This window comes from Pleurodeles waltl, chromosome 11 (assembly GCF_031143425.1).
Source record: "Pleurodeles waltl isolate 20211129_DDA chromosome 11, aPleWal1.hap1.20221129, whole genome shotgun sequence".
NCBI classification, from domain to species: Eukaryota; Metazoa; Chordata; class Amphibia; order Caudata; family Salamandridae; genus Pleurodeles; species Pleurodeles waltl.
The window spans coordinates 969446636-969471250 of NC_090450.1; the positions used below are offsets into that span (position 1 = coordinate 969446636).

General features: G+C 45.8%; 1 protein-coding gene across 2 annotated transcripts in view; it reads left to right on the plus strand.

Moving 5' to 3' along the window:
• Window positions 1–24615, plus strand: part of PI4KA (phosphatidylinositol 4-kinase alpha) — a 520678-nt gene that overhangs the window by 153894 nt on the left and 342169 nt on the right. For both annotated transcript variants that reach the window (XM_069215218.1, XM_069215217.1), the window contains exon 18: window positions 17097–17265. In XM_069215218.1, coding sequence (XP_069071319.1) covers window positions 17097–17265 — 169 coding nt within the window. The remainder of the gene's footprint in view (window positions 1–17096; window positions 17266–24615) is intronic.

A 24615-nucleotide genomic window follows, 5' to 3' on the forward strand; every position in this document is an offset into this window, starting at 1 on the left:
CCACAGGTGAGGGCATATGTGCATGAGCACTATGCCCCTACAATTTCTAAGCAAAACCTTAGACATTGTAAGTGCAAGGTAGGCATAAAGAGTATATGGTCTGGGAGTTTGTCAAACACGAACTCCAAAGTTCCATAATGGATACACTGAAATCTGGGAAGTTTGGTATTAAACTTCTCAGCACAATAAATGCACACTGATGCCAGTGCGGGATTTATTGTAAAGTGCACCCAGAGGGCATCTTAGAGATACCCCTGAATACCAGTCCGACTCCTAGTGCTAGGCTGACCAGTTTCTGCCAGCCTGCCACAACCAGACGAGTTTCTGGCCGAATGGGGAGAGTGCCTTTGGCACTCTGTGGCCAGGAACAAAGCCTGTACTGGGTGGAGGTGCTTCTCACCTCCCTCTGCAGGAACTGTAACACCTGGCGGTGAGCCTCAAAGGCTCATGACTTTTGTTACAGCACCCCAGGGCATCCCAGCTAGTGGAGATGCCCGCCCCTCCGGTCACTGCCCCCACTTTTGGCGGGTAAGGCTGGAGGAGATAATGAGAAAAACAAGGAGGAGTCACCCACCATTCAGGACAGCCCCTAAGGTGTCCTGAGCTGAGGTGACCCCTGCCTTGAGAAATCCTCCATCTTGAGATTGTAGGATTCCCCCAATAGGATTAGGGATGTGCCCCCGTCCCCTCAGGGAAGAGGCACAAAGAGGGTTTAGCCACCCTCCAGGACAGTAGCCATTGGCTACTGCCCTCCTTACCTAAACACACCCCTAAAACTAGTATTTAGGGGTGACCCAGAACCCAGGAAATCAGATTCCTGCAACCTACAACAACAACAAGGACTGCTGACCTGAAAGCCCCGCAGAGACGACGGAGACACCAACTGACTTGGCCCCAGCCCTACCGGCCTGTCTCCAGACTCAAAGAACCTGCAAAGCGACGCATCCGACAGGGGCCAGTGACCTCTGAAGCCTCAGGTGACTGCCCTGAACTCGATGGACCAAGAAACTCCTGAGAACAGCAGCACTGTTCAATAACAGCAACAACTTTGCAACTTTCAAAGACCTCACTCTTCCCGCCGGAAGCGTGAGACTTCACACTCTACACCGGACTCCCCGACTCGAGCTTCAGAGAACTATCACCGCAGAGAGGACTCCTAGGCAACTGCAACTCTGTGAGTAACCTGAGACGACCCCTCTGGACCCCCACAGCGATGCATGCAGAGAGGATCCAGAGGCTCCCCCTGACCACGACTGCCTGGTAACAAAGAATCCGACGCCTGGACCAAGCACTGCACCCGCAGCCACTAGGACCGAAAGGAACCAACCTCCAGTGCAGGAGTGACCAGCAGACGGCCCACTTCCTAGCCCAGTCGGTGGCTGGCCCGAGAAGCCCCCCTGTGCCCTGCCTGCATCGCCTAAGTGACCCCCGGGTCCCTCAATTGCTTTCAATAGCAAACCCGACACCAACTTTGCACACTGCACCCGGCCACCCCTGTGCCGCTGAGGGTGTGTTTTGTGTGCCTGTTTGTGTCCCCTCCAGTGCTCTACAAAGCCCCACTGGTCTGCCCTCCGAAGGCGCAGGTACTTACCTGTTGGCAGACTGGAACCGGAGCACCCCTGTTCTCCACAGGCGCCTATGTGTTTTGGGCCCCCCTTTGACCTCTGCACTTGACCAGCCTTGTGTTGCTGGTGCAGTGACTTTGGGGTTACCTTGAACCCCCAACGGTGGGCTGCCTATGCCCAGTGAACTGAACTTGTAAGTGCTTTACTTATCTGAGAAATAACCAATACTTACCTCCCCCAGGAACTGTTGATTTTTGTGTCCACTTTTAAAATAGCTTATTGCCATTTTAACCTATACTGTGTATGTTACTGCTCTAATTCAAAATTCCTTACTTACCTGTGTAGAGTACCTTGCATTTTATGTATTTACTTCAAATCTTGAATCTTGTGGTTCTAAAATAAATTAAGAAAATATATTTTTCTATATAAAAAACTATTGGCCTAGAGTTAAGTGTTTGAGTGTGTGTTCCTCATTCATTGCCTGTGTGTGTACAACAAATGCTTAACACTACCCTCTGATAAGCCTACTGCTCGACCACACTACCACAAAATAGAGCATTAGGATTATCTAATTTTGCCACTATCATCCTCCAAGGGAAACCCGTGGACTCTGTGCACACTATCTCTCACTTTGAGATAGTATATATAGAGCCAACTTCCTACACCCATTCTATGAGCTGGACGTGGTCTAAATTGATGGGCCTTCCCTTTAAGCTTTTGCAGAAGGCTCTCCCAAACGTTTTATTCCTGTTGAAATAGACTGCATTCATTGAGGCTTCATTAGCAGGTTCACTTAGCAAGCTTCATCGACAAATCTTTTCCCAGAGATTTCAAAGATGAGGTGATGAGGCTCAGGATGCACCTTAATTGACAATGGAATTTCACATTAATAGCACAGCTGCTTAGCCAGCCTTTTTCAATTCCTTCCATCCTCTGATGAGAAGCCTACATAAATTAGACACAAAAAGACCAGTTTGTAGCATGTGTTGGCTACAGATACGCATGCTATTCACACTCCTTCCATCTAGTGTTGGGCACGGACTCTGCGATTTGTTTTCTCTAGGAAGTTTTATGGTTGAGGGCGTACGTTGTATATCCTCCTCCTCCAGGTATTGCACATGTTCAACGGCTTCTTTGTAACAGTATTTGTTTCTGGCATCGGGCTCAAAAAGACTGTCAGAACTTTACAATCTGGACAACCACGGGGTCTACGGATGAAAAAGAAGATCCACAAGATTGAAGATTGACTACAGAGAACAACACACACCTCAGATACACGTTGGAACCTAATGTAGATCGAGCGCAAGCATCGGACTTTTACATCATCAACACCCACACCCCTCTAGAGTGTTTGTCTCTGGGTAATGGAGGTAAAAAAAGAAAGTTTATGTAGATGGTGCCCTCGGTGCGGGCCAGATTTGCCTATTTGGACACTCACAATGTCTGTAACTTGTACTTATCACCCGAATACAAGGACCAGGACTGCGCACCATTCAACCTCTTCAAAAATAAAAAAAAACACTGCAAAGCAGACTAAATTGGCGTTGACCACATAACATGGAGATAGCGGCAGGGGCAGAGTTCTCACATGGAGAATTACACCATGAAAGGGAGATTGACGCCAAGATACCAATTCATGGTGGGGTCGTCATTGCAGGCCGCCACTGTGTCGCCTTTGACGAACCCAGTGAGGACTCAGGTACCTGGTTCAGGACCCAAAACGAAGATGACACCAAGGGCCATGAGTACATTCGATCCACCCCAAGTAAATAAAATATTACAAGCACCTTCCCCCTCTATTCCACAGTGTGGTCGACATAGCAAGCAAGCTTCGGAGCGGAGAAGGGACTATACTGTTCTCTATCCCAATCGGGCAACAAGGCCACAAGAAGAAGAAGGCAGTGTTTTTGAAGGACTACACAAATATATGCAAACGAAAAAGCATAAAGACATTTCCAAAAGACATGCACAAGATGTGGTAATCCCACAAACACCACCAAAGAGAGTAGCTGCCGAGCATAGGGCCACAAGCCCTATGACATTCAGCCAACACAACCCCCACAGCCAAGATCACCCTCACTGTAGGAAGCTGGCTCTTTATATGATATATAAAAATGAACTATTTCGTACGAAGAGTCCAGGGCTTCCTTTACTACAGGACAGGGGCTTGCTCTTTCAATCCCAAGGTGCTCTTGTAGGGGGCAGTGTGGTCGATAAGCCTTAAGCTTAAGCTTATCAGAAAGGGGTGTTAGACATCAGCAAATACACACACAGTCAAGTAATGAGACACACAACTCAAAACGGAGATCCACACCAATTTGCAAAAATAACAAGTATGTTCGATGGCATCTGTCGCTGTAGATACGCATGTTCTGCAATAGCTCGCCATCTGGTGTTGGGCCGGAGTGTTACAAGTTGTTTTTCTTCGAAGAAGTCTTTCGAGTCACGGGACCGAGTGACTCCTCCTTTTGTCTCCATTGCGCATGGGCGTCGACTCCATCTTCGATTGTTTTTTTTCCGCCATCGGGTTCGGACGTGTTCCTGTCGCTCCGAGTTTCGGAACGGAAAATTAGCTAATTTCGGAAGATTTTCGTCGGTATTGTTGCGTTCGGGATCGGCGTACTTAGATTCCACACCGCATCGAAGATCGAAGAGCTCCGGTGCCCTTCGGGGTAGTTTTTCGATCCTCCGTCGGGGCCTGGTCGGCCCGACCGCGTGCTGAAGAACGCCGATGGAACGGACCCCGTTTCGTTTCTGCCCCAAATGCCACAATAAATACCCCTACACAGACCAACACTTGGTCTGCAACCTGTGCCTGTCACCTGAGCACAGCGAAGACACCTGCGAGGCCTGTCGTGCGTTCCGGTCCCGAAAAACACTCCGAGACCGTCGAGCCAGAAGACTTCAAATGGCGTCCGCACCGACAGCCCAACGGGAGTTCGAGGAACAGGAAGAAGAAGGTACCTTCTCGATCCAAGACTCAGACTCCGAAGGATTCGACGATACACAAACCGTGAGTAAGACGTCGAAATACACACAGAGAAACATTTACAAGGCCCAGGGGACGCCACTGCCACCAGGCCATGGCTCGACCCATAAATTCGGTGACCGACCGTCGGCACCGAAAAAGGCCAAAACAGTGCCGAGATCGTCCGACTCCGGTCGAGACACCGGCACGCAGCCTTCTCGGGACCGAGAAAGTGCTGGAGACAAGCCTCGACACCGAGATGCCGGTGTGGACACGGCTCGACGCCGAGACAGCGGCACCGAAACAGATCGACGCCGAGAGGTTTCGGCCCCGAAAAGGAAAAAAGTCACCTCGGAGCCGAAAAAACACGCAGACAAAGTTTCAACGCCGAAACAAACTGCAAGCGACCCAGCTTCAGGCTCTTATACAGAAGAGCACTCGCTAACCTCCCAAATGCAAAAGCATAGGTTTGAGGAAGAGCTACAAGCAACTGATGTGGACCATACGCAAAAGCGTATCTTCATTCAGCAGGGGACAGGAAAAATAAGCACCCTTCCCCCCATTAGGAGAAAGAGAAGGTTGGAGTTCCAGACGGAACAAGCACCACAACCAAAAGTGGTTAAAAGAATTACACCACCACCCTCTCCTCCGCCCGTGATTAACGTTTCACCAGCACAAACTCCATCTCACTCCCCAGCTCACACCACCATGAGCCAGGGTGACCAAGATCAGGACGCATGGGACCTATACGACGCCCCAGTGTCAGATAACAGCCCGGAGGCCTACCCTACAAAGCCATCTCCACCAGAAGACAGCACCGCGTACTCTCAGGTGGTGGCTAGAGCAGCACAATTTCATAACGTAAGCCTCCACTCAGAACAGGTCGAGGATGATTTCTTGTTCAACACACTCTCCTCCACCCACAGCTCCTACCAAAGCCTGCCTATGCTCCCTGGTATGCTCCGGCACGCAAAAGACATATTTAAGGAGCCGGTCAAAAGTAGGGCAATCACACCACGGGTGGAAAAGAAGTATAAGCCGCCTCCTACGGACCCGGTTTTCATCACTACACAGCTGCCACCAGACTCTGTTGTTGTAGGAGCAGCTAGGAAAAGGGCCAACTCTCACACATCTGGAGATGCACCACCCCCAGATAAAGAAAGCCGCAAGTTCGATGCAGCTGGTAAAAGAGTCGCAGCACAAGCTGCAAACCAGTGGCGCATCGCGAACTCCCAGGCACTACTTGCGCGCTATGACAGAGCCCACTGGGACGAGATGCAACATCTCATTGAACATCTGCCCAAGGACTTCCAAAATAGGGCGAAACAAGTGGTTGAGGAGGGACAGACCATCTCCAACAACCAGATACGTTCCTCCATGGACGCTGCAGATACAGCTGCACGGACAATTAATACATCTGTAACTATCAGACGGCATGCATGGCTCCGAACGTCTGGATTTAAACCAGAGATTCAACAAGCAGTTCTCAATATGCCTTTTAATGAAAAAGAACTGTTCGGTCCAGAAGTGGACACAGCGATTGAGAAACTCAAAAAAGATACGGACACTGCCAAAGCCATGGGCGCACTCTACTCCCCGCAGAGCAGAGGGAATTACAGCACATTCCGTAAAACGCCCTTTCGAGGGGGGTTTCGGGGTCAAAGCACACAAGCCAGCACCTCACAAGCAACACCGTCCACTTACCAGGGACAGTATAGAGGAGGTTTTCGGGGACAATATAGAGGAGGGCAATTCCCTAGAAATAGAGGGAGATTTCAAAGCCCCAAAACCCCTACTACTAAACAATGACTCACATGTCACTCACCCCCTCCACACAACACCAGTGGGGGGAAGAATAGGTCATTATTACAAAGCATGGGAGGAAATCACTACAGACACTTGGGTTCTAGCAATTATCCAACATGGTTATTGCATAGAATTTCTACAATTCCCTCCAAACATACCACCAAAAGCACAAAATTTAACAACACACCATTCCAATCTCCTGGAGATAGAAGTGCAGGCACTATTGCAAAAGAATGCAATCGAATTAGTGCCAAACACACAAATAAACACAGGAGTTTACTCACTGTACTTTCTGATACCAAAGAAGGACAAAACGCTGAGACCAATCCTAGACCTCAGAGTAGTGAACACTTTCATCAAATCAGACCACTTCCACATGGTCACACTACAAGAAGTATTGCCATTGCTAAAACTACACGACTACATGGCAACTTTAGACCTCAAGGATGCTTATTTCCATATACCAATACACCCATCTCACAGGAAATACCTAAGGTTTGTATTCAAAGGAATACATTACCAATTCAAGGTACTGCCTTTCGGATTAACAACCGCACCAAGAGTCTTTACCAAATGTCTAGCGGTAGTCGCTGCACACATAAGAAGGCAGCAAATACATGTGTTCCCATATTTGGACGACTGGCTAATCAAGGCCCATTCGTTCATACAGTGCTCAAATCACACAAATCAGATCATACAAACCCTCTTCAAACTCGGGTTCACCGTCAATTTCACAAAATCCAAAATTCTGCCACGCAAGGTACAACAATACCTGGGAGCCATAATAGACACATCAAAGGGAGTAGCCACTCCAAGTCCACAAAGAATTCAAAATTTCAACACCATCATACAACGCATGTATCCAACACAAAAGATACAGGCAAAGATGGTATTACAACTCCTAGGCATGATGTCATCATGCATAGCCATTGTCCCAAACGCAAGACTGCACATGAGGCCCTTACAACAATGCCTAGCATCACAGTGGTCTCAAGCACAGGGTCACCTTCTAGATCTGGTGTTAATAGACCGCCAAACTTACCTCTCGCTTCTGTGGTGGAACAACATAAATTTAAACAAGGGGCGGCCTTTCCAAGACCCAGTGCCACAATACGTAATAACAACAGATGCTTCCATGACAGGGTGGGGAGCACACCTCGATCAACACAGCATACAAGGACAATGGAACGTACATCAAACAAAACTGCATATCAATCACCTAGAACTGCTAGCAGTTTTTCAAGCACTAAAAGCTTTCCAACCAATAATAGTTCACAAATACATTCTCGTCAAAACAGACAACATGACAACAATGTATTATCTAAACAAGCAGGGAGGGACGCACTCCACGCAGTTAAGCCTGCTAGCACAAAAAATTTGGCATTGGGCAATTCACAACCAAATTCGCCTAATTGCACAGTTTATACCAGGGATACAAAATCAACTCGCAGACAATCTCTCTCGAGATCACCAACAGGTCCACGAATGGGAAATTCACCCCCAAATTCTGAACACTTATTTCAAACTCTGGGGAACACCTCAGATAGACTTGTTTGCGACAAGGGAGAACGCAAAATGCCAAAACTTCGCATCCAGGTACCCACACAAACAATCCCAAGGCAATGCCCTATGGATGAACTGGTCAGGGATATTTGCTTACGCTTTTCCTCCTCTCCCTCTCCTTCCTTACCTGGTAAACAAACTCAGTCAAAGCAAACTCAAGCTCATATTGATAGCACCAACTTGGGCAAGGCAACCCTGGTACACAACGCTGCTAGACCTATCAGTGGTACCCTGCATCAAATTGCCCAACAGGCCAGATCTGTTGACACAGCACAACCAAAAGATCAGACACCCAGATCCAGCATCGCTGAATCTAGCAATCTGGCTCCTGAAATCCTAGAATTCGGGCACTTACAACTTACCCAAGAATGTATGGAAGTCATAAAACAAGCAAGAAGGCCATCCACCAGGCACTGCTATGCAAGTAAATGGAAGAGGTTTGTTTGCTACTGCCATATTAATCAAATACAACCATTACACACAACTCCAGAACATGTAGTGGGTTACTTGCTTCACTTACAAAAATCTAACCTAGCTTTCTCTTCCATTAAGATTCACCTTGCAGCAATATCTGCATACCTGCAGACTACCTATTCAACTTCCCTATATAAAATACCAGTCATTAAAGCATTCATGGAGGGCCTTAGGAGAATTATACCACCAAGAACACCACCTGTTCCTTCATGGAACCTAAATGTTGTCCTAACTAGACTTATGGGTCCACCTTTTGAACCCATGCACTCCTGCGACATACAGTTCCTAACCTGGAAGGTGTCATTTCTCATCGCCATTACTTCCCTGAGAAGAGTAAGCGAGATTCAGGCGTTTACTATACAGGAACCTTTTATACAACTACACAAAAATAAAGTCGTCCTAAGGACCAATCCTAAATTTTTGCCAAAGGTTATTTCACCGTTCCATCTAAATCAAACAGTGGAACTTCCAGTGTTCTTTCCACAGCCAGATACCGTAGCTGAAAGGGCACTACATACATTAGATGTCAAAAGAGCATTAATGTATTACATTGACAGAACAAAAAACATCAGAAAGACTAAACAACTCTTTATTGCATTTCAAAAACCTCACGCAGGAAACCCAATTTCAAAACAAGGTATAGCCAGATGGATAGTTAAATGCATCCAAATCTGCTACCTTAAAGCTAAACGACAGCTGCCCATTACACCAAGGGCACACTCAACCAGAAAGAAAGGTGCTACCATGGCCTTTCTAGGAAACATCCCAATGCAAGAAATATGTAAGGCAGCCACATGGTCTACGCCTCACACATTCACCAAGCACTACTGTGTAGACGTGTTATCCGCACAACAAGCCACAGTAGGTCAAGCCGTATTAAGGACATTATTTCAGACTACTTCCACTCCTACAGGCTGATCCACCGCTTTTGGGGAAATAACTGCTTACTAGTCTATGCAGAACATGCGTATCTACAGCGACAGATGCCATCGAACTGAAAATGTCACTTACCCAGTGTACATCTGTTCGTGGCATCAGTCGCAGTAGATTCGCATGTGCCCACCCGCCTCCCCGGGAGCCTGTAGCAGTTTGGAAGTTACCTTCAATTATTTCTATATGTATCATCTCAACCTTAAATAGGTGCATACTTAGTCACTCCATTGCATGGGCACTATTACTACAATTCAACTCCTACCTCACCCTCTGCGGGGAAAAACAATCGAAGATGGAGTCGACGCCCATGCGCAATGGAGACAAAAGGAGGAGTCACTCGGTCCCGTGACTCGAAAGACTTCTTCGAAGAAAAACAACTTGTAACACTCCGGCCCAACACCAGATGGCGAGCTATTGCAGAACATGCGAATCTACTGCGACTGATGCCACGAACAGATGTACACTGGGTAAGTGACATTTTCAATTTATATAAGTCTAGGCACCAGAATCAATACGATCAGGTAAGTACGTTTTGTAAGAAAATTCTTTACAGTTTTGTAAAGTAGACACAGTGCAATTTTTGGAAGCTGCAAGGTTATCCTATGGAGGAAAAACAAAGACAGCTAAACAGGTAGAGTACAGCAACTTATAGGAGCAATCTCCTGGACTTAAGGTAAGTATTGAGCAAGGTTCAAGTCCACACCAATAGGTCACACTGGGCAGCACTGGGGCGGCCGGGTGAAGAGGTGTAGTACAGCGTCAGGTATCCAGTGTTTGTCAGTGGGGATCAATCTGGCTGAAAAGAGTCTGCAGTTTTGGACAGTGTGTCCAGTCGAGAAGAACCAACTGGTAGGTTTAAATCTTGGGGTGTTCGGGGACGTAGGTGGCCCTTTGCTCCTCTTCTCCATAGGCCAGGCACGACTGGTGCAGAGGTGTCTTTTGGTGTTGGGTTTCTCGTCCAGGTACGCTCGCGGTTGAGGGAACTTGCGATCAGAGGCCACAGGTGGTGTCCTGGGTACACAGTGGGCAAGCCTAAAGTGGGCCTTATCTCAGGAGGGCTGGGGAACCACGATGGCACCTTTGGACCACTTCAGCTCGGACTCGACATCGCAGGTGGAGTGGTGCTTTGTGGTGTCAGGTTTTCAGTGGTCAGGCATCCTCTCAGTTCTTTCTTGGGTGCCTGCAAGTTGCAGGGGAGCAGGTCCACTACTCCACAGGAGTGTCCGGGTCTTTATTGAAGGCAGACAGTCCTACCAGGCTTTGGGGCACAACAGCTGCAGGTCGAGACAACTTTGGCGCAATTCAGCGGGAGCAGCAGATAGGCTGGCAGGACTAGGTCCAGGTTAGGTGTTTTTTATTTGCTTTTGCAGCTCTTCAGTGTCCTTCTTAGGTCAGCAGGAGTCAGCAGTTCTGGTGCCAGGGACTCCACTAAATACTGCATTTAGGGGTGTTTTGCGGAGTGTGGGGTAGCAGCCAATGGACTACTTACCCCTGGGTTCACTACATCCTCTATATGTCCACTTCCTGTGGAAAGGGCATTAACTGTCCCAGAGTTCCTGAATCTGTCAACACCAAGATGGCAGATTTCTAAATGTTGTGTCCACATCAGGCAGTGCACTTTAAGGGTGGTGGGGCAGATCTGAGGGGTGGGCACACTTCTCTGAATACTAAATTACCTGCCTCTCCAGGTGCCAAATGGGCCCTGGGGCAGAAGGTTGGCATCTCTCCTGTGAGTGAAGCCAGATCTGCATGCCAAGGACGGTGGGCTTCTTTTAAGCCCCCTGCCTTAGAATGCAGATTCACATGTCATCCTGTTGGGTGGGGTGTGTATGTACCTCTCCCAGAGTAGGCTTTGTGATTGACTGTCCAGCAGCACAGGCTCTCACTCTGGGAGGTCAAACCTGTGTCTGGTCGTGGCGGCAGGCTGGCTAAAACTAGTAAGTCCCCACATGGGTAGTTGGTTGGTTTTCAGGGGGCACCTCTAAGATGCCCTCTGGGTGCATGTATTAATACATCACTCACTGGCATCAGTGTGGGTTTATTAATATGAGATGTTTGATACCAAACTTCCCTGTTTTTAGTGAAGCCAACATGTAGCTGGGGAACTCGTATTGTCCAGCACATGCACTTAAAACGGCTTCCCTGCTCAATTCAGATATCTCCTCACATGCAATGTAATGCACCCTGCCTTAGGGCTGTAAGGTCTGCTGTAGGGGTGGCTGTTATACATAGCATGCAGCTTTTAGGGGACATGACACATAGTTGTGTGCCATGTCATGTTTTCACTTTTAGCTACCCCAAGACACACAGCTTGCAACAGCAGCCTACATGTGCTAGGTGAGGGGTCCCTGAGGGTGGCACAATACGTGCTGCAACCGTTGGTGACCCTCTGTGGTACCCATGCCATAGGTACCAAGGGTACCTTTTACTAGGGGATTATAGGCGGTCCAAAAGGTTTGCCAGTTCGGGAACAATTGCACAGTTCTGGAAAAGTTATCTCAAAATTGCATCGAATACCAGGCAAAAAGTGGGGGTGGCCATGTCAAAAAGGGACACTTTCCTACAACCAGCCTGCCATCACAGACGAGTTTCTGACCCCCTGGAGATGAGAGCCCACTCTCTCCAACGCACTGAACAATGCCTGCTCCAGAGAAAGGTGTTATTATCTCCTCTAGCAGGATGGCCATTGAATCTGCATACCAGGGCCAGGGACTTCAAAGTTTGCACCCGGACTCCCTTTGGACCGTGTGATCCGAACTCGTGGTGGTTTCTTGGACCGAAGCACCTTAACTCCCAAAGGAGATCTACAACCGTTTGCAAGTATACCTATGCAGTGAATGTTTTTCCCATAGAGTAACATTACCACATTCAAGGCTCATGCCTCAAATCTGGCAACTATGATTTTCTACTTTTTACTTGTACAGATCTAAAAACGTCTAAAATACTTACCTGGTCCAGAGGATCTGGTGTCTTGAAATATATAAAAAATACTGTTATTTTTCTAAATTATTATCGGATTTCCTCAAGAGAGATACCTGGACTCTGCACAGTATACTTCATTTTGGTATACTATATAGGGACATGGACCTCTAGGTAGAATTTGACATCACCATCATCATCCTTTCCTTCAGTTTGGGCTTGAGGGTCAGGTGCTGAAATGTTTTACTTACTTCCTCTTATCCAGATCACAGTCTGTTGAAATTGACTCTTGAGAATCCCCCTATGTACCCAATCAACTGCAATGTACATTGAGGCTCAGTGCTTTCGACTGCCCTCTTCACCATTCACATGGAGCCTCTAGAATCGAAGCTTCACTATAAAAAGATTGTTCTGAACTAGTATGCAAAAGATGCACAAATATATTTCACAATTGCAAATCTGTTATCTAGGTCAAGATAAAAATTGTCTTATAAAAATGTATAAGTGGGATGTCCTCTCTCTGTAACACTAAACCCAACAAATGAACAGTTGATCTTCCTTCGCTCCCAAGACTCTCTCCTTCTTGTTCAGAAGTACTGGAACTCTTTTCTTAACATCTCACCTAGTTAGTTGCTGTAGTTATCTGGCTCTTTATGTGGTATACCAATAGCTAGATGCACCGTGTAAAGGGTCTAGGTGCCCCCCTCTTTCCCCCCCCCCCAAGTGGACAGGGCTTGCAGTGCAATCCCAAAGTGACCCATTTAGGAGTAGGGTGATTGAGCAGCCTTAGGCTTAACTCCGAGGAGTGCAAGACATCTACAAATACACAGAATGGTCAATAAAAGAGACGCACGACTCAAAAAGGAGATTCACACTAATTTATACAAATAGCAAGTATCTTTATATGTGTTTAGGCATTAGAGAAGAACCATTCAGGTAAGTGCATTTTTAAATAGGAATTCTTTTCACTTTAAAAAGTGGGCTCTGCTGTTTCTGAGTTCTGCAATGTTATTCTATGGGAGGAAAAACAAGTTCTGCAAACAGGTACAGTACAGCGACTTACAAGACCAATGCCCAGGAGGTAAGGTGATAGGTGGGCAAGGTCCAAGGCAGCACCAGTGCCACAGGGGCGCCTGGGTGCAAATCAACGCCCAATGCTTTTCAATGGAGATTTATCACTGCAAAAAGAGGCTGCAGGCTCTGGCCAGGGGGCCAGGCAGGCTAAACCAACAGTGGGGCTCACGCCTGAAGATGCTCAGGCACAGGTAGGCACCTTGGGTCCTCTTCTCCACAACTCAAGGGTGACGGGTGCAGAGGTTTCTTCAGGTGTCTGGTTCTTCTGACCTGAACGGTCGCAGTAGAGAGGGGCTGCGTGCAGAGGCTGCAGGCATCGTTGGGGAGTCAGGAGGGTTGAAACCACGATGGACTCAGACTCTGAAGGGCTGGGGAACCTTGTTGGCACGGTGGTCCACTTCAACTTGTCGGAAACGGCGGGTGCAGAATTGACTTTAGGTGTCGGGTTTGGTGGTCCAGGAGGCTTCAAAGTCCCTTCTTTGGAGTTTGCTAGAGAACTGGTCTGTTGTTCACGGGAGGTCTTGAGTCTTTTTCGAAGGCAGGCAGTCCTTCCAGATTTCTAGAGACCCAGCTGCAGAATTAATCGACTTTGATGCAGATTTTGAAAAGGGATGCAGACAGGCCAGCGTAGTATCAGGTCAGATGATTCTTTCCTTCTCTTCTGCTTTTGCCTCTCTTCGGTGTCCTTGGGCTTACTAGGTTGTCAGGATCTGCTCCTCTGGTGCCAGGGGTTCCCCTAAATACTGAATTTAGGGGTATTCGTCCTGTGAGAAGGGGGCATAACCCTGTCCCAGAATTCCTATTTATGCCATCTCAAAGATGGCTACCTCTGAAAAATCATGTTCACCTCCGTTTAGTCCACCTCAGGGGTGGTATTAGCCTGGAGGTGGCACGCCTACCTGACTAGCTAATTTTCCCACCTGTCCAGATGCTAGTGGGCTCTGGATGGGGGAGTGGCTACCTCTCTTATGACAGGAGTCAAATATGCATTTCAAATGCAGCCTTAGGAAGGCAGATCAGCAGGTCATTCTGTGGGAGGGGGTGGTACACCCTCTTCCTGGACAAGCTTTTGTTCTGGGCCTCCGGAGAGCAGAATGCTCTCACCCTAGTAGACAGAACCAGGTTGGGGGTGGCAGACTGGCAGAAACCCGTCAGTAAGCACACCAGATGGTGGTAGGTTTTCAGGGAGCACCTCTAAGGTGCCCTCCAGGTGCATGTATTGATACATCCATCACTTGAATCAGTGTGGACTTATCAATATGAGATGTTTTATACCAAACATCTCTATCTTCATTGAAGCTATCATGTAGCTGGGGAACTCGTATTGACCAGTGTCCAGCACAAGCACTTAAAATGGCTTCCCTGGCCACTTCCTTTAGCTAAGAATTGACATAGACATATCAGCCCTCACGTGTAATATAACAAACCCTGCCTTAGGGCTGTAAGGCCTGCTGTCAGGGTGACTTACATATATTGCATGCAGTGTTAGGGGACATGGCACGCAGGCTGTGTGCCATATCGTGTTTTCACTTTTGTCTGCACCAAGACACGCATTCTGCAGTGACAGCCTCTTACGTGCTTAGTGATGGGTCCCTTAGGGTGGCACAATTCGTGCTGCAGCCCTTAGGGACCCTCTTTAGTACTTCAGGCCCTAGGTACGAGGGGTACCATTTACTAGGGACTTTCAGAGGGTGCTAAAGGGTTTGCCAAAGGAGGAAACAACTATGTCGCTTTGGGAATGAGATCTGGCACTGGGAACCCGGGTAACAGGAACCCAGTGCACTTTCAGTCGAAATCTCATCATGTACCAGGCAAAAAGTGAGGGTAACCATGTCAAAAAGAGGCACTTTTCTACAGTTGCATTCTCCAAATCACTTGATTATTTATGCAATCAAAAACTAAAAATGAAACTGTATATCTGAAATTAGTCCAAGTGCCTTTCTCCAACTTATTGTGCTGAATGAACTGAACCCTTCCATCCCTAATACTGCCTTCTGTAAAAGTGCTCCACGTATTAGTGAAGTCCCAGCTTGATGGCAGTAAATCTGTATTATTGGGTCTTTCTAAATTTACCTCTTCTCCTGTGCATCCATCACAGCTGGTCACCTTTAGGAAGGTGGCAAGGAAGGTCATCACATCATACTCAATCTGAAAGATTTCCAGTGCCTTTTGTTAGATGCTAGAATCCACTTCAGAGTGACTTGCATCATTCACAAAGACCTCCCTGTTGGCCTTCCCTGCTATGATAAGGTCAAACTACACTTTGCCAGTACAGAAAGACACTAAAAGTAAGTCTTGACCTTTCTTGGAAATTCCAAAAGCAACAAAATACCAAGACAGTAAACCAATTGTGAAACCAACCATAATTTCTCTTTATTCTAGAAAAAAAAATATTGGTTTGTTTAGAATGTGCTGCAATTCCTGACTCTCCTCAACACAGGCACCCACATTGCATCATTCCGTTGTCACTCTTGCTGCATGGTTCACTTTCAGAAACCTCTTTTTATAAATGTTTAATATTTTTGATCAACATTGCCAATATTATGTGCCCCATCTGTCCCAGTTGATCCCCATCATCACCATTTAGGTTGCTCCTTGTTGTTGCTGTAGTTCTTCCTGAAGTGCCCATGTGGCTTGATTCACATTATATGAATATATTAAATAACATAAAAGGACTATCTCATTAATATGAACAACAAGACAAAAGGGCTATAACAAATATCAGCAGAGCTGCTTTGCAGGAACCCATTAATTTGTGTTGATGGGATTACAATTGCAAATTATTCAAAATTCTGCTCTTTTGGCTTAAAAGGAGCATAAGGGGATTGCAGCCTGACTATTGCTTACAGTTGGTTGACTTTATTGCCACTCTTGTCTGCCTGCCTGCTATTGGATGGATTTCCTTGTTTCAGTCTGTCTGCCCTGAGTTTACCCCTCCACTGGCGCATAGTCTATTTACCATTGCTTTTATGCTTCCTCTGCTCGCTTTCAGGAGACTCCTTTTTTTTCTTTATGTTTAAGCACTTTGGGGGTTATTCTAACTTTGGAGGAGTGTTAATCCGTCCCAAAAGTGACGGTAAAGTGACGGATATACCACCAGCCGTATTATGAGTTCCATAGGATATAATGGACTCGTAATACGGCTGGTGGTAAATCCGTCACTTTTCCGTCACTTTTGGGACGGATTAACACCTCCTCCAAAGTTAGAAAAACCCCCTTTGTGTTTTGCTTTTCATCTTTCCCTCCATATTACTCTCTCTTGCCCTTCTGCTTCTCTCGCCCATCTGCCTATTGTTGCTCCCTCGTTGTTCTTTCACCCACGTTTTCTCTCTTCTGTTGCTTAGCCCCTGGTAGCTGTGCTGCTTAACCCACTGCCCACTGTGTTGCTCCACTGCCACCCACTCCTAAACACGATCTCATTCATGTGTTTCTTATTATTTTAAAGCCTTTTCGCTCTAAATTTAAAGGAGCGCTTTCATAATGTTTTTTTTTTTTAACTGATCCAGGTCAGATCGGTAAATACATTTTTTTTTTAAAGCCCACGTTTTTCTGTAGGCATGCACAGGCGTGTTGAATGCATGCACAGGGCTATAACTGCAGCAATGATGTACAGCGTGGCTACAAAACATTGGCAAAGCCATTAGGTGTTATAGGTGAGACTATTGTCTTTGCCAGTGCTTGTTTTTAAAAGCTGTGAAGTGAAATGTATCGTACTGCTTTGGAATAACACATAAACCCCTCATGTCCCCTACTTGGAGCTATCTCACCCTATGCTCTTCTTTTCTTCTTTCCAGACACTGCTCTCTGGCCGTCATAAATGCTCTGGCAAACATTGCGGCCAATAGCCAAGGAGAGCAGCTGGTGGATGAACTGCTGATGAATCTGCTTGAGCTCTTTGTACAACTGGGCCTGGAAGGAAAGCGAGCCAGTGAAAGAGCCAGTGAGAAGGGGCCTGCCTTGAAGGTAAATTATGAGGCCAGGGTGCCTCCTAAAACCAAACTATATTGCAAGGGATCCATGGAAGGCATTTGTTGAGTCAGCAAGCATTGCGAGCTTTGTAAAAACAATTAAAATATCAAAAAGAATCAACAAAAATGTCCCTCTGTTGGCTCTATGACTGATTTGTACACAAAGCTTTCCTTGGGCCTTCCTCGGGGGCTCATACTAAAGTAGTGGATCAGATGCTGAGACTGGTCTCTTGCTTCAGGCATTTAGCTCTCGTCTTGTTTTCCTGGTAGTGTGAAGTACAGCCTTTTAGCCTGTGCAGTGAAGCACTGTATTTCAGGGCCCTTTGTTTTCTTTGTTGTAGCTGCCAGTATGACGTCTTCAGGGGGTGTTGGTTCATGGCTTGTTGTTCCATCTGACTGTAGGCGGGCAAGTGTTCTCTGGTACAGCTACAGAGGTTTGGATCATTCTGCATCGTGACCTTGTTCCCAAGTGGAGCATGCTGATGTTCCAGCCTTCTTGCAAGAGTCACTTTCTCTTTTAGCTTTCTCTCCATGGTATGGTCAAGTGATTTTATAGCTGTAGTATTATTCTCATGTGACTCCTTGAGTGGAATCTTTCTTTTACTTCAGCAGTGACAGAATTAAAAATAGAAGATACATGTTGCTGATGTTACAAGCTGCTAAGAATTTCTAGTGTGGTCTTGTTTTACTTAACAAAAATCAAACTGATATAGATCTGTTGTATTATACTTTGTGTGTTGCTGATCTATGTTTCCAGTGTTGGAAGCCCCTCCGTGAGTAATCAGATGAGCTGAATGGGCTGTACCAAAATCAGCTCAGAATGCAGAGCCAAATGGAAGTGAGCACAGAGGAATGCAGCAGTAGCAGAGGGAAACTCAGAAAGAGGAACACCAGGATCAGATAGCAGAGGGGACCAAGTGCAGCCTCTCTAAGTGGGTGTGAGTCTTGTGCTTCAAGGGCGGTCTCTGTCATTTTATGCAGCCTCTCTCATTTAGTGAGAATCTCACTTCTTGCAACACAGCTTCACTTAAAGTTTATAAGAATTATTTTTGGAGCACAGCCTTACCCACTTGTTGTTGGGTCTGAGTGTATCCCCTTAGTTTACAGTTTCCTGCATAGGGTACCGGTCTTACACTTTTGAGAATAGACCCATTAGGTCAGGAGGAATCAAGGCAGGCAGTTCAATCATCCTATTAACACTAATAAACAAAAGAACTGTTGGTTTCTCATGTAGGACAAACACTACAAGGGTCCCCTTAGGTGGAAACTAGTAAAATTTAAAGACGAAACCCAAATGGGTCCTATGGTGGTTCCCTGTGCAGGACGCTGCACTCAGCACAGCTGATATACATAAGGACGTCGCAGCTGGCATCAGCTGCCTGACAGCAGTGATGCTACTCTTTGCAAAAAAGAAAAGTGGCATTCCATTGGGAAAGATGTAGTAGACCCAAAAAAAAAAAAATGGTAAGAGGACATGACCTATTAGGAGAGACTAGAGGAGTGTGGGTGCTGATCCCACCCCAGGGACATTGGGAGTCCCTTCAATACCTACTTAGCACTCCAAGCCGATCAATGAACATCCTAATAGCCCCAGGGCTGGCCATCCATGACATCGTAAAGACTCTCCTAATTACATGCCTCACAGCTGGTCAAGAGCACTAATGTAATTGAATTACACACCAAAGCCAAAATGTTACATGTATCTGTGGGAACTTCTTGGGTTTTCGTTGTTTTGTTGTACACCTGTTATAAAACTCTCAGACTTCTTACTTTCAAGACAAGTCTTATTGGTGGCCATTACATTGGCCCAGAGAGTGAATGAGCGTTAGGCCCTCTCAATCCACCCATCGTAAACTACTGTCATACAGGACAAACTGGCTCTCTGAATGAGTGCCTCCTTTATTCCTAAGGTGATGACTCCCTTTCCCGTCAGTCAGGTGTTCACCCTTTCGTTGTTCTTTGCTCCACCTCTCTTCTCTAAGGAGAAGGGGCTCCATCATTTGGATCCCAAGAGGACCCTCAGTTTTAATATTGATCGTACCAAGGACTACCAACAGGATGACTAACTTTTCGTTGGATTTGCTGGAGCAAAGAAGAGCAAAGCTTCTACAGAAGAGGGACATCTCTTGATGGATTATACTCTGCATAACATTCCGCTACACATTGGTGAAGAAGCAACCCCCGGAAGGCCTAAGAGCTCATTCCACCAGAGCAAAGGCTGCAACTACTGCCTTAACATGCAGAGTGCCTGTCCTCGACATCTGCAAGGAATCGAACTGAGCATCCCTTCATGCATCATGAAGCACTTCTGTGTTGATGATCAGGCCCATTGAGAGGAGCACTTTGCCTACTAGATCCTACAAGACTTCTTGGTTTAAGTCAGTTTGCAGCCTGTCCGCCATGGAGTTATTGCTTACTGCTGTGGTATTTATTCAAAAGGTGAAGAATCTGCAGTTAAGTCTCTTCCAGAAGAGCACGTTACTCGCCTGCGGTCATACCTTTTTCTGGTAGTGATTATCTAACTGCAGGTTTCTTTCTGACCCCGAGAAACTGATGTCAGCGCTCCATGGTGGCATGTATACAGGCACTGCGCATGTCACCTCTGGCTCGCACAACATAGATGTTGAGCCGTCCGCACCATTTACTGGCATGTCTGGGTACTGCTCATTATTTTCTGGATCTGACTCCTGGGAGTATTCTAAGGTAAGGAACCTGTGGTTAGATAGGCTCTATCAGAAAAGGCGTTAACTCAATGCAAATAACTTGTTCACATTTAATTTGTTGAGGACACTACAAAGTGAAAAAAGATATATACCCTGATGAAGAATTTTCTTAGAAACACATAGGAAATATAAAGTTTGAAGGAGTTAAGACAGAAATGTTTGATCAAAATTAAGCTTTCTAAAATACTCCATGTTTTTTTCAGACTCAGTCTCCCTTGATTGCCTAGTGTTGGTGCACACTTGTTAAACAGTTTCTTGTATATTAACACTATCTTAGTAAATTCGGAAATGCTTATTTATGCAAAGAAATGCCAATCTTCAGAAAAGGTTAAAGAAATAACCATAAGAATCTGGTATTGGGATTAATGAGCAGATTTAGCGCTGCACTAATACATTTAATTTTTCAACAGTTTAAGCACCAGTTTCAGGCTGATGCATTTCTTCTCCAGGTAGATGTTATTTAATAAACCAGATTTTGTTCCTATGGTTTATGCCAGTGCGCCTCCTTCTTGCCCTGTGTGCTTAAGGGAGGACTCGAGGAACTGATTGGCTCTGTATGGCTTGAACCGTTCCCCACCGGAACGAATACTGTGACGAAACGTTTAGTTTCATAAGTTGATAGACAAGGATCATAGTCCAGCTTGCCATGTAAATGGCTATCTTGCAGTGCTCTGAGAATTTACGAGGGTAATTGTTATATCAACATTGGTAGCAAGATCATTCATCACACAACAGTGGAAATCAGATAATGCTTCCACTTGTACGGAATGCTACGATAAACTGACCAGCATTAAATTTAAAGAATTCTTGTATGCAGCCCACTTAGCATCAGGAAGAAAGTTCAGGAGAACGTATTCTTCCTTTGTAAATCCAAATGTTAATCCAGAATGAATTCGTTCAAGTAAACATATTATACCTACAGTGAAGTAAGTTTGCAATGTTCAGTATTCCTCATTTATATTGTCTGTTTAATTTGTGCTTTGATCAGTTAACTACAGTATAAATATATGAATTAATGGAAGAAGTACCAATGTATGTATATGATTTGTATTCTCTGAATTAAAATTACAAAATCAAATGCATTCTTGGGCAAAAGAAGAGCACCATCCTTTTACCATCCACCACGTCTTGTTACCCAGTATTAGTGGGAGATGGAAACACTGTGACTGTGAAAAGGCTTAAGCATTGCAAAAGGATCTTGGGTATAAAAAGATGTTCACAGGTTTGAGTTAACCCGTTTGTGGAACTTTTTTTTTGGTATGTGAAGACTGGATTTGAGGAGGTTCATGAGTATGAAGAGGTTCCTTAGATATGAAGAGTATCATGGTGGGGTTGGAGCGGGACAGGAGTTTGATTAAGCACATGATTTATCTAGTATTCCGCATCGTGGGAAGGCGTGTGCATTATGATGAAGCAAAACAAGTTACGGATAACTCATGTAATGGTAAATTCATGGGTACAATAATGCTCAGTGTGGGTTGATTACTAATGTAACAAATGTTTAAGGAGGACTCATTTTGATAATTAACTCAATATAGATGAATACCAACATTTAACGTTCTAGTCCAAGCATGGGCCAATTCTATATTTGAATAAATCCATATACGGTGTGATATGAAATGGATGTCAATTTTATATGATCATCAAGTTTATACAAGAAACTAGAACAACAACACTGATTAATCATGTATACAAGCACAGGTAACCTTCTCTAGTCCCACTAACTCCACATCTAGGGGACACAAGGAGGGCACCAACCCCCTGACTATCTAATACAAACAACAGTTAATAATTAATCACTCCTGTCTGCTGCCACACAGACAATCAGTATTCTTCATGAAATATTCCAGCAAAAATGCAATGAGTTATGTCATGAGGGTCTATGGTCGACGTTTCTGTCTCCCGAAGCTCAACAGGCCGGAGAAGATCCCTGTCCCATCCTCTCCCTTTTATCTACCTATATATTCTGAATCTTTGGGGGATAGATCCCATTTCCTTAACTTTGTTTGTTAGGAAAGTATAATTATTTAATGCAATCATCACTCAACCACAGTTCCAGTGCAGGCAGTCTAAGTCTAGTCTAGGATCCCATTATTCCCCCCGCCCATCACTGGTTCCATCTCTGCAATTCGGAATCACAAATAGTTAAAACATTGCACACCCAAACTCCCATTCCCCAGGACTGAGACACAATACTGCTCTGCCCAAACCATGCAAACAGCAAAGATGCTAACATAAAAGCATCCTGCCTCATTACCACAAGGAAGAAAGTGGGGGCTGCAGGAGGAAGCTGAGCTGCATTATCTGTATTGCTCCCTCTATCAAGGGAGCAATATGCGGGGAGCAGAATTCCCGCATATAATTATAATGTTCATACAAGCAGTGTTGAACAACCCCATCTCAAATATACATTTTAATAAACAAAACATATGAACATTGCGTAGGGTAACTCGGCAATCACAAGTCACCATGATGTTAGAGCAGGGAGCCAGGCTTTTCAATTACTGAAACAGTATTTGAGCCATCTAGTGGGTTGCCCCGAGATACGATTTAGTACTGGCTGCTCTTCCGGATGCGCTTGACCAGGGCCAGTCTCTCATTGTTTGCCTGTTGTTGCGTGGCACGCTTAGATGCTTCACTGGCAATTGCGCCCTACTGTCGCTTCGAGAGCTGCAGCATTCCGCTGTGCCTTCCAGAGTGATACTCCTCAAGCAACTCTTACACTTCAGCAGGTTTAATAAAAAAACATTGATGTGCCATCCACCATAATGCGCAATTTAGCAGAGAATGATAACATGTATCGGATTCCTGCTTCCCTAAGGGCTTTCTTGATTTCAATAAAGGAGGCACGCTTGAAAAGGCACCACAGCAGTGGAATCTGGGAAAATAAATGCAGATTGGTTCTCAATTTTGAAAGGGCCTTATTGTCTGACTATCGAAACATCGATCCAGCATGTGTCCTCCCAAAGAATAAGTATCCATAATTCTGTATGAAGTTCTGTGATGATAGTCCAATGAACCATATTCTAGTGATAGGACCCATTGAGGTCAATAAAGGTGTCATTCTTAGGAAGCGCAAGCGCTCACCCACCAGGGTGGCATGCTTTATCATTGGTCTGTGGTCCATGTCGGGCTGGCCCTGCGCCATATCCAGTGCACAGAACCTCAGCGGCCCAGTGGATGGGAACGTTTCCTCTATCTAAATCTTAAGGAAAGCCACCATGTCACTACCCTCAAGTCAGATAGCTCCACCACTCCAGTATTAATCCTGTGGTTACGGCCCTCTGAATCCTTCGCTTTGTACTTAAGAAACCTCACTCAGTCAGTGAGAGCAGTAATTTGAGACTGCAGCAATTCTGGTTCACCAATAGCTTCCTTAGTGATTTTGACCCTCTTTGCAAGTCTATGCAGGTCCTCCCTCAGGAGGGCCATGTCAATGGGGATTCCACCAATTTTTGCCACCAGTGTTTCTAAGGTATCCTGTATCACCAATAGAATTGCACCTAATTTGTGCGGAAATACAGAATGCTGCTCCTAAGGTGTGTGTGATTTATGGGCCCCCAGCAAACCACTGGTAATCCCTTGATCTAAAGGTCTGAGCATCCCCAGGGTTGGCTTGTCCTCAGCCCATCTTCTGTATCCCATTTGGAGGTTTGCTTGTCCACTGGAAGGCCAGAAAGTCATAGTTGTCAGTGGACCACTAAGGCCTGGTCAAACGTATTAATTAATGGTAAGAGAGCAAAACCACAGGGCCAAAGCTTGACCACATTTAACGATTGAGTTCAGTCAATGGTGATCAGTAAAATTTCCCCAGTAATCTCCCACAGTAACCTTCAATTTGCAGTCCTTCTGTAGTAAAGGGGTAAGTGTTATCCACCCATCCTGTGGTTGGATGAGCCCTCTGTTTTTAAAGGGTAGGTCTAAAGTCTCTGGCAGTGTTTTTCCTTGGACTGACTCACTTTCTTTTAGATAGCGGGTCAATGGTTTGTGATTTCTACCCTCTGCCTCAGTTATGCGCTTCTGCTACAGCTTGTAGGGCACAGCTTTAGTTTGGCAGTATCCACTCCGGGGCGTTCTGTGATACAGGGAGTCATTGGTAGGTTACTTCTGCTGTAGGATGGCACCTATCCTGTATTCAACTGATGTGTAGGTGCTTCGTAATCCTCCTAACAGATTGGAGGCAGGGAGGCTAGAGCTATTGGTAAGTACCAGTTACTCTGTGTAGTAAATCTAGTACTGGTAGCCCAGACCTGTGTCCATTCTCTTGGTAGAGCTAGGAGAATGATGATTTGGGAGCTGCTGGGTGTGATAGGTTATGGTGGGGCCTTGGTGCCGGCGAGCCAGGCGTGCACCTGGCATTTTGTACCTTGTTTTGTGCTAGCCCAAATAATCTGTGATTCACAACCTACTTTTTTGGGACATTGCATAAGTGTGGATTAGGGGAGACTAGAGTCTTCTAAATTTGAGAGTTAATATTGTGAGTTTACTTACACCTTGGGGCGTAGGAAGGCTGAGCTCTGAATATACAATTGCAAAGAATAGGCGACAGGCAGTGGGCACTGGATATTAGGAGAAGGTGGCAAACCGCACTGTACTATCACCGAGATACTGCGCAGGGCAAT